This window comes from Thunnus albacares, chromosome 15 (genome assembly GCF_914725855.1).
Source record: "Thunnus albacares chromosome 15, fThuAlb1.1, whole genome shotgun sequence".
NCBI lineage: Eukaryota > Metazoa > Chordata > Actinopteri > Scombriformes > Scombridae > Thunnus > Thunnus albacares.
The window spans coordinates 22,471,272-22,485,337 of NC_058120.1; the positions used below are offsets into that span (position 1 = coordinate 22,471,272).

Consider the following 14,066-nt stretch of genomic DNA (forward strand, 5'->3'; position numbering starts at 1 on the left):
CTTGTGGTGTCACTGCAGCTGTTTTGCTTAATAGGCTGGTTTATTAAGTGCTGTTAGTCCACGTCTAAGAGGACACGGGCAGATGTGGTGACTTCAGTATCCATAAAATTGCCTTTTCTGCTGCGATAAATAATGCTGTTTTGTGTCAGGATGGGACTGAAATGTATTACAGCTTTTCAGGAAAAACAAAAAAACTGCCTTGGATTCAGATTGAATGCCTTTTGGGGGTTTTATAAGCCAAAAAGATTGCTAAATAACCCATAAAGCACAGTGTAAACCTTCAGCTTAAAACATGGAAATCAAAATCATTTTGCGACGGTGTCATTTTGGGTGAAGAGGGGGATGAAGGATGCTCGATTGGTCCTGACTCCTGTACGAGCAGTGTTTGTATGTACTGTATGTGTGTGTGTGTGTGTGTGTGTGTGCACGTGGGGTGGGGATATCACGACTGAACGCAGGCAGCGGGGGAAGGGCCTGGATTTCATTTCTGATTTGCGACCATCTGGCTCCTCCAGCAGCTGCTGGCCCGAGTCGAGCCGAGACGCTCCGCCTGTCCTGCCCCAATGCCCCATGGGATTTACCAAGAGGTCAGCACTACTGGAGATACACTGTCACCTAATACGCTCAAACAATCGGCTCAAATGATCACCCGCACACCCACACAGTCATAGATGAGGAGATAAGACGCATGGATGTATCAGTTAGAAACTGTAAAATGAAGAATATAACAAATAAAAAAAGATCTCAATGGAAAATTAAACAAAATTAAACCATCACATTGTCCGCTGCTGATGAATCAAACATTAGAAAACATTATTAAGGTCACCACAAGATAACCTCAACTGTTTATATTGGAAAATGTTGCGTGAAAATGGTCTGAACTGAGCTACACCTAATCCAACAAGACAAAAGAAAGGAGATGGAGAAGGGGGAGGTGACAGAGAAACAGAGAATGGATTTCCCCCTCTGTGTTGCCATGGCGACAGCAGTGGATGGTGGATGACTGATTTCCTGTACAGCTGTGGAGCTCGGAGGGGATAGAGAGAGATAGAGAGAGAGAGAGAGACAGAGAAAGAGAGAGAGAGAGAGAGACATGTTATCTGTGTTGGAGGAAGGAGGTGGCGCTCGCTGAGGAAAAGCATCCATGTTTGCTCTTAAATTGTACATTAGTTTCACTGTTGTGATCAGTGTTTCTCACTTGGATGGTGCAGCTGGAATTTTTCTTCAAGACTGTTTTTATGATTAAGGATTTTCTTAAGATAGTTAAAGGTCAAAAACCTGGAAGAAAAGCAGCCACTTTAGTCTTTTTGTCAACAAAATCTGCACCCACAGTGTGAATACAGAGAGGACAGTTAAAGGATAAGGCTGGTGACTTTCTATACTTTCAGTCCCTCCAGGGAATTGTGATTTTGTGATCGCAATAATTAACACAAATTCAAGAAATTTCCACAGTATTTTCGAGAGCTTGCAAGATTGGCCTGTAAACAGATACAGGTAAATGGGGGAGCTCCCCCATTTACCTGTATCTGTTTACAGGCCAATCTTGCCCGATCCAATATGGCAGCAATGTTGACGTATTGCAGCAACAGGCTGTAGCAGTCTCTATATATTATATATATATTATATATATAATATATATATGGTGATTTGGCCCAATTGTCACGTTTTGTGTCATGGTAACTTACGCCGTATTCAGCAAGGTTTCAGGTGGAAGATGGACAAATCTCACCTGTCAACAAGAATGATGCCGTAGACCCTGAAAAACAATTCCCAAATGTTCCCAAATGAGGTTTGCATTCAGTTAGTGAGAAGAATACAAGTTGATGTGTTGTTCAGACAGCAAAGATGGACATAAACTACCTCAAACATAAAGTTTGAGGGGAAATGAAACTATATTTTTATGTTAATGGATTTACTTTAATGGCATTATTGACAGATTTTATGTGGTACTAATGTTGGTTTATTTTAAAAAGGCTTATAAATGGCCTTTATAAATGGAACTCAAGTAAAGTATTTTCTTTTTTATATAACTTTGAGCCCATGGCTCTCATGTTCAGAAAATTAATTAGCACTGAAATATAGCTGTTTCTGTGACATGCAGTATGCTTTCTATCAAAGGAGGTGATTAAATATGATTCTTCATTGATAGTAGACTAGTTTTTTTTAAAAAATTGCATTATTTTCCTGCAATTTGCTTGCAATTTTTCCCCAATTCAGTTTTCCCCCAATAAGAGCACATAAAATATTGCAAACTGTATCACAATTTTTGAGAAAAGCCACTGCAAAATCACAATAAGCCACAATAATCACAAAAAATCCTCTGTGAAATCCTGGAGAGACAGATATTTTTCTTATTGTCAACAAATTTCATGTGCAGAGCCAAACCAACAATGAACTCTACTACTTAGAAGTATTGTGTGTGTATCCAAAGTCTAATATATCCCATTCCTCTGTGCTGTAGACCTCTGTTGTTGTCCAAAAACTATTAAAAACACAGGGGTGACATGTTCCTCCGTCTCTGCAGAGAGCGGTTACCATAGTTTAGAAACGGGTCTAAAGCAATAGTAAGGGCTCTAATGTGAAGTCAGCCTGATCTCAATCTTTCATTCACAGAATGGAACAACATCTTATAGAAATGTACGAAAACATCACAGAAACTTAGAACAAGATTAATGCAGTTCAAAATAACGAACAGGGTATACTAGTCCCCCTACAGGTGAAATTAAGGGACAGCCTGAATTGCTGGAGGTGTTGGGGGTATCGTTGATACACTCCTCCATATGTTGTGGTCCTGCCCGGTTGTGTAAACATTCTGGTCAGCCCTACATGAGAATATCAAACTGATCCTTAAATCAGACATCCCATTCTGTCCAAGCCTGTTTGTTCTGGGTAGTCCTCTCCCCCTAAAAGCCCTCCCTGCAGCGCAGGTGGACTGGGTCCAGACATCCCTCCAGCGTGAGCTCCACCTGCGCTGCGGCCTTGACACCGGCCAGGGTGTGGTTCTCTCAGCTGGGTATTTTGGCAGCTCATGAAGACCTCTCATTTAGACTCATCAACCAGATGGAAAAATATTATGCTAAGTGGGTGAATAACATCTCTTTCATTAAAGGACCCTGAGGTCTCTGCATGTATGATAAGACATCGGCTCAAGTCCCTGAGAACTATCTAGACTGTAACACGTGACACTCAACAACCAATTTATCTGCCAGTGAAGTATTTTCTATTTGTGCTATTCTATTTCTATTTGGTTATTTATTTTATATTAATTGGAATGTCCCTTTTGTCAATCTTAGTCTCAGTGTTGTTGACTGATTGGCTATGTAATTGTGTGACCTTGTTTCTGTGTCCTGTCTCTCAGCTCATACGTTGTCATATGATGTATCTAATGTGGTGTCACTCCAAAGAGTAAAAAAGTCAAAAAATAAAAAATAAGAAATACAAATTCTCAAAGCAAGGTCCACTTACTTTGTGGTTTATGAAGCTTTCAACCACAAATATTGGCCTTCCTCAGCAGATGGAGTTCAGTAATGCAGAAGGATGTTCTGTCCTAAATAACAGAGACCAGTAATTACAAAAACAACCAGGTTCAAAGTTTTAAGACTGGTCAGCAAACTACATAACAGATAGAAAGGCTATAATTTCTTTTTGTATACATTTTGGGCTGATATATTAACCCCATACCATCGACCTGAATGAGCGGGAAAAAATGCGATATATCTACCTACAGCTTTCAGCTTTCTTGTCTATTTGAACTAGTTTAAGAAATGAAATGTATTATAATTATACAGCTATTGTTCATAACAATAAAAATATTGGTTTTTATGTAATCTAAAGGCAGCTTAAACACACAAAATCAAACAAATCCCACTGAATCCAGAAGCTGAAATGGAAGTTGGTTGCTGTTACTCTGCCAACGTTATGCTAATTAGCTTTAGCAGGAGTTTAACGTTAGCTGGGTTGTTTTTTTTCCTCCATCTTGTCTTTTTTGGCTACTGCTTCTTTTAATTATCATGAATAACAACCTGAACATAACGGTTTATCAAATTTTATATTTTTAGTTACAGATAACAGCTGGGAAAAGATTCAATAAGTGAATTTAGCTTTAGCTTTACTAGCTAGCTTTCACTTGCTATAGCTGTCATTCTTTAGCCTGCTGTCTAGTTATCTACTCTCTGTGACAGAGTGAAGGCCTCTAAAGACCAGACTGGAGACAAAGGAAAATCTAATTCTGGTCTTAACTAAATATTAACCAAATAACTACAATGGTTTGTTACTGCGTTCTGGTCCACCAGTGGATCAGCCCAGTCCGGTGCCAGAGGAAAGTAACTGGTCGGGCATTTGGTTTTTATGGGCGGGCTGGGAAATATGAATATATTGTTGGCGAAACCATTTAACTTATATAATGTAATACAAAAAGGACCAGACAAATATATACTGTGTTGAACATACAATAATTAAAGACTTTTAGGAGGACACCTACGTGTTCTGTTAGTGTTTTCATCAGCTGCCGTCACCACGACAACCACTCCACAGTCCCCTGAAAGACACCAGTTAACACGGTCACTGGTTAAACCGAAACACCGGCCAGCATGCTAAGCTAACCTCAGCTAGCCTCTCTAACTTCCGGCTTCAGCGTCACACGCCGAAAAAAACTACGAATAACAATAACTGCCGCGAACTGAAGTTCAGAGAGTTAAACAAGCTTCTTAGAAAAAGAAATATATATATATGTATAAATATTATGCATTATTATTGATTAAACAGCATTATATAAAATAGTTAGAATTAAACGCTCCACCTTGAACAGATGTAAAATTAAGAACAAATGTGCTGATAATACCTCTCTTTCACTCTTCACATTTAAGTAAAAATTTGAATGCAGAACTTTTACAGTATTTTTACTGTGTGATATTATAAAAATAGAAAAAAAGTTTTGAGAACTTCTGTGAAAATAATGCAGTGTTTGCCTGCTGCCCCCAAATCACAAAATCCACCATGCCAACACTTAAGTTATTCTTTAAAAGGCAACCTAAAGATTGTTTTTATTAACTAAGCTTTAACAGTGCAGTGTTGACAACTGTTCTATACATTTATTAAATCAGTTTTAACAGTCTGTTGGTTACAGGTGGGGCTAACAGGTATAAGAGGACATTTATTTCAACAGATTTTGGCTTTTTAAACAAAAGTCCCCTGGTCTCTGGCGTCTTCTTGCTGCTGTAAGCTTTCATATTGTTTAATTTATTGTTGTACTTTTCTATATGTATTATTCAGTGGCTGATGTCTATTATTGCCCTTCTGGGACATTAAGGCTCTACTGTACTCTACTAGTGTAAAGAAGTAAAGATAAGCCACATGAGACCCTTTTAACACAAATACTGGTAAGAAAAGATAAGAAAGAAAGAATAACAACATTTGTTTTATCAACGTTAAGTTGTAGGAAGTTCAGCCGTCCAGTGTCATGCAGTTATATTTGTTTAAAGCGATACAAAAAGCTGGTTGCCCCATGTGAGAAAGAAACTCCCACAATACAAATATGTCAAACAGCAAGATTTAAATATCTCATTAATGTTTCTTGTCCTACTTTAGGTTGCCGGTTATTCAGCATCCAACCTGCCAAATTTCTATTTGTGGCTCATTTTCTTCCTTTTTGGCATCATAAAAATGTTTTGTATGTTTGTTGCTTTGCTCTGGACGGTACAGGATGCTTTTTAGAGTCTGATAAGCGCTGACAAGCTGGTATCTCATATGTCAGACAATACTGCCCCCTACTGGCCAAACTCAGATTTATATGGAGGTAAATGCTCTTAACAGCAGAGGGCAGTACAGACTAACTTTTAGAGACGTAACTCCTCTCTCAGGACCAAATCATAAATATTTGTACCTGATGACCAGGTTTATATTATGTTATTCATAGTTTTAATGTGCTGTTTGTGTGAAACTTATACTGTGTTTCTTATATCAGATAGCCTTTTCTTAAATTCAAACAATGTGTGTCTTGTTTTTGTCTCATTTTTCTGTGCTGCTCATTGTTTTACTGTTTTACTCTGTTGTACTATTTAATTATTCTTGTAATCTTATCTTCTTTTAAACCATTTTTTACTGTTAACTCTGTTGGTTCTACAGTTAAGCATGTTGTTACTCTGTTTAGAAATAAAATAATAATTATTATATAAATAGTTATTCTTCCTGAGGAGAAAAACTGTCCTGGAGAGATATAAACCTCAGATTTGTGCAATATAATGGATCAAATTACAACAAAAGAAAATGAAAAATGTTGTTACACTGACTTTTTGTAAAAATCTAAAAAAAAATTTTTAAAAAAATCCCAAAACAAAACAGATGTTTAATTCCATTATTGCGACATTATTATTATTATTGCCACAATGCTGAAATCACCACAAAACACAAGAACTTTGGCAAATAAATGTACCTTTTTATTGGATATTGAGGGCATTAGTACCAAGAAGGCACGGACCAGACTTCATAATAACAAATCTTCTTATTAACTACAGGGTGACAAAAAAAAAAAAGAAAATAATATTTTTTCCTGAAGGGAGATCCTTTCACAGAAAGGATTATGGACACAGACATACAGACTCTTACATAGTGTAAGTTTGACCATATATTTAAGTCAGAAAAGGAAGTCAAGAACAAATCGTGAAGACTTTAAGGACATGGGTTATGGTTGTATGGCTATGTACCTTAACACATACTGTTTTAATATAAGAAACATCATTGTCCATCAAAATATGACATTTTCCATTAATGAGTAGAAATAAGTATGTTGAAAACAGAAAGAAACAACCTGTAAGAAATATAGAAGTTGTTTTTAATTACATATCAGTATCAAATTCATGTTTTTTGTTTAATGTATTTCATAAATGTGTTTTTAAAAACCTTGTTCAGATGCTGTATCGTCACACTGTGAAAACAAGACACGGGGTTACCTTTAAAGCAGAACTGAAAAGACAGAAATGATCGAAAATTAAAAATTAATCTTGAGCTAACAGCTTTTAGGCCGCATACAATATTACACATCATGCCTTTGGGCAGAGCCAGGTTAGCTGTTTCCAGTCTTTATGCTATGCTAAGCTAACCGGCTGCTAGCTCTAGCTTCATATTCACTGTACAGACATAAGAGTGGAATCTAAACCGGCAACGATTATCAGCTGAAAATGAATCGGCAACTATTTTGATAATCGAATAATCGTTTTCAGTTTTTTTTTTTTGGTAAAACTGCCAAAAAAACCCTCATCAAATGTGATAATTTTATGGTTTTCTTTGTCATACATGACAGTAAACTGAATATCTTTGGGTTTTGGACTGTTGGTTGGGACAAAACAAGACATTTAAGGACGTAACCTTGGACTTTAGTAGGCATTTTCACTATTTTCAGACATTTTATAGACAAAACGATTCATCGAGAAGATAACTGTCAGATTAATTGCTAATGCAAATAAAGCTGCAATGATAAGTCACTCTGAGCCATTTTTTTTTAAGAAGAAATGTCCAAATTCTCTGATTCCAGCTTCTCAAATGTGAATTTTTCTGGTTTATTTATTCCTCTATGACAGTAAACTGATTATCTTTGGGTTGTGGACTGTTGGACGGGACAAAAGAAGACATCTGAGGACGTCACCTTGGGCTTTGGGAAACCGTGATCAACATTTTTCACCATTTTCTGACATTTTAAAGAACAAACAACTAATTAATCGATAATGAAAATAATCATTAGTTGTAGCCCTAGTGGTATCGATCTTCTCATCTAACTCTCAGCAAGAAAGCAAATACGCATATTTCCCAAAATGTCCAACTATTCCTTTGTCTAACTATTCTGCTTTACAGAGCAGAATCCAGCCTTTTCCCATCAGTGTTTTTTAATAGCTTAAACTCTCACTTAAACCACATGAAAAGTTGTGTGTAGAACGTCATCATTTTTAGAGTAAAATTCAAAGTCAAAATGTAATTCTGTGGTCACAGTGTTTTCCACCCAATTCAAACAAGAGTAAAACTGTGTTTTACAACAGAGAAGATAAAAATCAGTGACATTATTGATTTAAATCTGATAAATCAGAATATTTTAAAGCTGTAGCACTTTGAGCTGCATGATTTATGAATAAAACACCTTTTATTTGTTATTTTAACCTGTTCTCATTCACCAGTTGTAGTGTATTCAAATTTGAGTTCATTAATGATCACAAACAGCTTGTAAAACATCTTGCCAGCTACCACAAGGCTTCAGTTCTGTTGAATTTTACTGTGAGATAAAAACCATAAAACCAATTTTCCTTGTTCAGAGCCCCCAAAATAAAAGATCTGACATCACTCGTCCATAATACTGTCACATACGTTTGCTTGTAATACTGAATGACATCAACTGCACGCAGAATAACTGTTCAACATATACAAGTCTGGGCAATTCATACAAAAATACAACATGTAAAAGGTTTCAGGTAAAATGATGAGGATGAAGAATTAAAAAAAAAAAAAATGTAACAAATTCCAGTTTAAATTGTTAACAAAACAAGACAATAAGAATCAAAGACAAATGAGGAGAAAGGAGGACGTACATGTATGCATCAAAATGTACGGTTTGTTTTGGCCGACAGCCAACTGGGCTCCATTTTGAGTTTAGATTACAGGGAAGCTTTTGTCGCCGCAAAACTCAGCGCGAGTCGGGACATGTAGGAACTTACTCGACCTCATTCCTCCCCAGGAAAGCCGGTCAGATTTCACAGGACATGAAAACAGTTTGAAACCATGATCTTGTTGATATTTAAGATGCTGAAAAACAAAGATCATCTTCAGTTAGCAGGCTGATCTGCTGATGAAGTGTTTGCGTGTGTGTGTGTGTGTGTGTGTGTGTGTGTGTGTGTGTGTGTGTGTGTGTGTGTGTAACGCTTTAAGAGTAAAGTAGAACTTTATCATGATGGCTGGATCTTTAAAATGATCCCCATGACTAAGGTGAAGGTGTGTGATTGTCACGGCGAAGGTTTGACACCTGCATAGTGTGATGAAGGCACATCGTGGGTGTGTGTTCACATGATTAAGAGTCCAGTCTGTGAGACAGAGGGTGGGGGGAAAGGGGTGGGGGGGGGTGGGGGGGGAGTTGGCACACTGCACTTCCTGTTGAGGTAAAATGAAGTGGCGTAGAGGAAGACTGAGGGTCATGAGTTCATCTTCCCTCCAACAATGACTTTGAAATGTTTTTGTCGTGGCTGCACGCTGGGTGAATAAGTTTTCCATTTCTTGTCTTTGGTTCGTAGCTCAGAGTGATTTCGTCCTTTGCCTCCACCGCAGAAAATCTTTGATATGCTCTTCATGTCTGCACACACAGTCTTTTTATGACTTTATTAAGCAGGCAAATGTGGATCTTGAAACCAGTTTAGCGGACAGATTTGAATATAAATGTTTTTTTAAAGAAGATCCCTTTTGTTTCCTTTCACACAGGGGAGCAGCTCGGGTTACGTTTTTAAAGACACAGGTTCTCTTGAACCCAGTGTTCGTTTATAAAATTCCCATTTCAGCCAGAGTCCTCCATGTTTGTTCATTTGTTATGTGTTAAACATCTCAAGTGGTAAGTGAAGGGGCAGCCAACTTGTTGCCAGTTTACTCATCGCTGCTATTTGCTGCCAAGAATAGAAACCACCTCTCCCACAACACTCCTCTCTTGTCTCGTTCCCTGAGGGCTGAAACATCTCCAGATCTGACAAAAGGTCACCCTGAGGTCGCCTTGTTTCCGCGTCGCCCTCCGTCACACCACAAACTCAGGGACCTCGTCGCTGGTCAGGTCCAGGGAGAAGTATTTGTTGGTTCTTTTGATGGGGAACGGGTGCTGCTCGCCACGCATGCCGGTGCACTGATCGGCCAGGCCCTGGTAGCCGCAGCCGTCGCTGTGCTCCTGGGCGCAGCCGAACGTGTAGCTGTGGGCGGTGTCCTGGCAGAGCTCCGCCCACTGCAGGCAGTCCTTCTGGTAGAGCCGGACGTCATCGAGCGACTGGCTGTGTCGGTCGGTTGAAGACTGAGGTTTCCTGCATGCAGACGTCTGTGGGTGGAAAGCGACAAATCAAACGTTATGAAGAAAGCTGGAGGTGGTCAAAAAACATGAATCACTTCGGGACGAAAGCGACCATCGGAAACTCTTACACTGTTAATTATCATCAGTCCGTGATGTTAAATACTATCCAGGAATTACTTTGTAGTCACATGCTGACTCACTCTCTCTGTTGTACTTCTGGTTTAGTTTTTGACTCTTAAAGCAGTTCTCTTGTGAATGCAAAGAAGTGCGGAAGGTTTTTCTTGAACTTCCAGTTGAGAAAAAGATGTAAGAGATGCAAAAGATGTCGGCCATTAATGAAATATATTCTGGTCTACTGAGAGGCAAAATCAATACATTCGTTTGATTAGCATCTTTTTACCCCTTACTGGCTTTACAATCTGTACAGAAATATAACATCCTCCATCCTTAGACCCTTGATTTGGATAATGAAAAACTCTTTAACTGAGAAAAATGGGAAGAAACCTCAGGAAGAGCGACAGATCACTCTTCCAGGATGCACAGACGTGCAATACATGTTGTGTGTTCATAATAGACCAACATAGCAAAATTAAAAATAATAATAAAGTTTTATTATTATTATTATGCAGAGTTAAACAGCTGATTAAACTCCACTGCAACTGTACAGTAGACATATGACTTCCTGTCATTAAAATGTTGCCCATATATAGAAATAAATAACCAAACAGCAACATTTGATCCAAAATAATTCAAACATTTAATAAATAAAAACATTTCAGGATATTTTTGTGCACTTCTCTACACAAATACAACGTAGTTACTTGCTGTATGTTTTGTGTGATTAATACTTGTGCAACAAGTGCCGTGAAAATTTAAAGTGAGTTACCTGTGGCAGAGACTCGATGCTTTGTCCTCTCATCTTGACGACGGTCTCAGAGGAGCTGGAGGTGGAGGAGCTGACATCTTTCACTATGAGCCCTGGGAAGAACAGATCATAACATTTAGTTTGAGAGTGAAAAAAACTCTTAAACAGCCTCACTCAGCTCACTTGGACAAACCTAAAGGACACTATTAACAAGCTATTTTACAGTTGAGGAAACAACCTGCGTTTTATTACTTTACTGTGGCTTTGACTCTTATTCTCCTTCTACTTTTCACTCATAACGTTGCCAAACTAAATATAATTCTGCAGCTCACTCTGAACAAGTGTCAGCTTAAATAAAGGTGGAGCAGCAACACTGAGAAACTGGTCCGTACCGGAGTATCCGTTGGTCTGATCGGGGGACATCGTCAGCATGTCCTCGGTGATGTGGATACACAGCTCCTGGTCCAGAGCCATCTCGTGGAGCTCCTCGTAGTCTTTAGGGTCGTCCACCAGCATCTCAATCTCTGCAGGAACAGAAATGTTTGTGTCAGGATGATTACATTTCAACAAAAGCTCTGCGATAACAAAATATTTGAAGTGGTAATCTGCATTTTTGTCATGGATTTTGCATCATCTTTGGTGCACAGTCGTCAATGCTGTTGTGTTTTTGCAATTCCTGTAGTTCTTTACTCCTCTTTATTTTACACAAAGTGCTTAATTCATCATTCCTCTCATATTTCTTCTTCTCTATGAGATAAAGGTCATGCCGAATATATAAAACCTTTTATGTGTAACTTTTTGGACGAGGCACCGTTAATACTTTCTGCTCCTTACCGTCATCATCTAGTATGCGCTCCTTGCTACTGCTCTCGATGCCGGAGGTGTGTGAGCTCCCGTGGCTGGTTGTGGATGAGCTGCAGGTTCGTAGGGGCCTGTGGGGGGCCTGGCCCGGGGCTCTGAAGCTGTCTGTCTCGATGCCGGAAGTGTGTGAGCTGCCGTGGCTGGTCGTGGAGTGGCGGGACAGACGTTTGTGATGAGAAACGCTCCCTGCGCTGCTGCCGCTGGCTCGGGAACGCTTGTCCAGCTGCTCCATGTCCAGTTCAAGAGCATCGCTGATGTACGACTCCCGGTATTGCTTCTTCTCTGAAACAACCCACACATAAGACCTTTATTACAGATTGTACTGTTTAAAAAGTGTCAAATTTTGTCATGCCCCTTGGCACAAAATAAAAGACGAAATAAGACACCAGAAGAGCAATGTAATAAATCCAGAAATTCTGGAAAAGTACCTTCATTTTCCTCCAACCGACGGACTTGTTTGAGAACAGGCTGCAGGTTCATGTAGAGCCGGTGGCTGTTACTGAGCAGCTGCAGAAGGTGGCGAGAGCGCAAAGGACAACCTGTGTAGTAGATGAGTTTACGGGCCGAGGGGAGTCCGTCAGGAAGGATTTCAAACTTCTTCCCCTAAGAGAGCAGGAGGAGAAAAACGTTGATGATTTACAGCACTTAATAACATAAGATTATGAAACAGGAATGTGAATTTGACATATGATTATGCCAGAAAGGCCTGAAGGGAAACCTCAGAGGAGGAACAAAGTCTGTTCTTGAAAACTATTTTGCATCCAAACACAAAGGAACAATCAGTCCGTGTATCTGCTCTTCATTTCTCCATACCGAGACTGAAACTGAGCATTTTTGAGCAGTTTTGATGATTTTCCAGGGAGAGGACATGTTGGCTGAATGCACGGAAAAACTAAAATGGTGGGTTTGTGCTTTCTCCCTCGCCTTTTGGCAGAAGCTCGACCCAATAACAGCTGTCTTTAGTGTCAGCGGGGTTGTTTTCAATACAGACCTATAAACATTTCTGCAAGGGTTTGGACTTTCAAAGGCGACGGGTGGGTTTAAAGCACCCTGAAAATGCAAAGAACTGCACATTTCTGACCACAAGACTGAGCTTTTACTTTATTTATCCAGACGTTTTTAAAGAAACCAGCTGAATCCACGCATGTTTAAAGACCCATAGGTAGAGAAGCACATTATAGGTATTTGACTTTGTACTGTAGTTCAAAAAAACCCAACTGACAGTCCTTTGACAGTGGCTTTCCTGTAAAAGATTATTTTCTCTGGTCAGTGGTTACTAAAGACAGGAAGATTTCCTGTTCAAAACCCCGGACTGGCAAGAAAACTCTGGGTGGGAAAATGAAGAAATTCTCTTCCATGCCTCAAGTTGAGTATTTGTCCTCAAACTGCCCCTCTGCTGCTCCTAGTGGCCTCCTGTAAAACACTGAAATCTTACTGGGCAGCAGCCAGGTGAGAATGAGCCAAACTGAGTGAAATGCATGAAGCATAAAATCTCTTTTTTATCTTAAAATAGGCAAAGATAATTTAAAAAATCAGACATATTGAATCGACAGCTTTCCTGCTTTTGGTAACTCTACTCTAGACCAAACATACACAGCAGCAGGCTGGTGTCAAGTGGCGGGTTATTAAAAGGTGTTCAGACGTCACTTAGAAGCTTCTTTTTTCATGCAGTATGGTCAGTCCGTCTGAACTCTTTGCTGCTGCTGCTGCTTATGACAGCTGGACAACTTTCTCCTCCTCCCAACAAGACCTCCCCTACAGGCCACACACATCGAAAACTCCCGGCATCATCCAGGGGCCGTTTGTGTCCAACAATCCCTCAACGAGTCCAGCTTCAACCAGAACACTGGCAAGTCTCAAGTCAGCTTTAGATCCAGCAGTACAGGACACATGGGGGATGACCTCACTCCAGCGTTCAGGAGGACAAGATCAAACTATCACGGGGTCAGGAGAAGCAAGAATGCAACTTTGTTTTCTCTTCTTGCATCAGAAATACTGAATTACACCCTTTTCTAACAATGAGCGGAAAAACATCGCTCTCTCCTTTCAACGTTGATGCCAAAGACAAGTTTGAATCATTTCGGCCGATAGACTGAATCCAGAATCCCCGTCGAAACCAACATCTGGTGTTTATTGACCCACACGTTCCTCCGCCCTGCTCCGCTCTTTGGCTCGTTCGGGCCGTAGCTGCAGCCGTGGTGGCAGCGGTGTTAGATGACGTGACTCGTGGGTGGGGTGGAGGAGAAAGCCTGTTATTCAGGAGAAGGGTGGGACGGGGCCACGAGAGGCCCTTCGCGAACACAGTGAAACCACAGCCACGCC

General features: G+C 39.8%; 2 protein-coding genes across 4 annotated transcripts in view; both read right to left on the reverse strand.

Moving 5' to 3' along the window:
• Positions 1-4,552, reverse strand: part of LOC122997959 (guanine nucleotide-binding protein G(I)/G(S)/G(O) subunit gamma-2) — a 28,075-nt gene extending 23,523 nt beyond the window's left edge. Inside the window, exons 1-2 of one of the 2 annotated variants that reach the window (XM_044374382.1) lie at positions 4,481-4,552; positions 3,466-3,547 (exon numbers count right to left, since the gene is read on the reverse strand). The gene's annotated coding sequence lies outside the window, so the exon portion shown is untranslated. Of the gene's footprint in view, positions 1-3,465; positions 3,548-4,274; positions 4,294-4,480 lie in introns of those variants that run through there. The other variant, XM_044374384.1, reaches the window with a different exon arrangement.
• A 3,176-nt stretch (positions 4,553-7,728) lies between these two features.
• frmd6 (FERM domain containing 6) overlaps positions 7,729-14,066 on the reverse strand; it is a 35,111-nt gene continuing 28,773 nt past the window's right edge. For both annotated transcript variants that reach the window (XM_044374315.1, XM_044374314.1), the window contains exons 10-14: positions 12,173-12,347; positions 11,718-12,026; positions 11,276-11,407; positions 10,905-10,996; positions 7,729-10,045 (exon numbers count right to left, since the gene is read on the reverse strand). In XM_044374315.1, the coding sequence (XP_044230250.1) occupies positions 9,755-10,045; positions 10,905-10,996; positions 11,276-11,407; positions 11,718-12,026; positions 12,173-12,347 (999 nt within the window). In that variant the 3' untranslated portion in view covers positions 7,729-9,754. The remainder of the gene's footprint in view (positions 10,046-10,904; positions 10,997-11,275; positions 11,408-11,717; positions 12,027-12,172; positions 12,348-14,066) is intronic.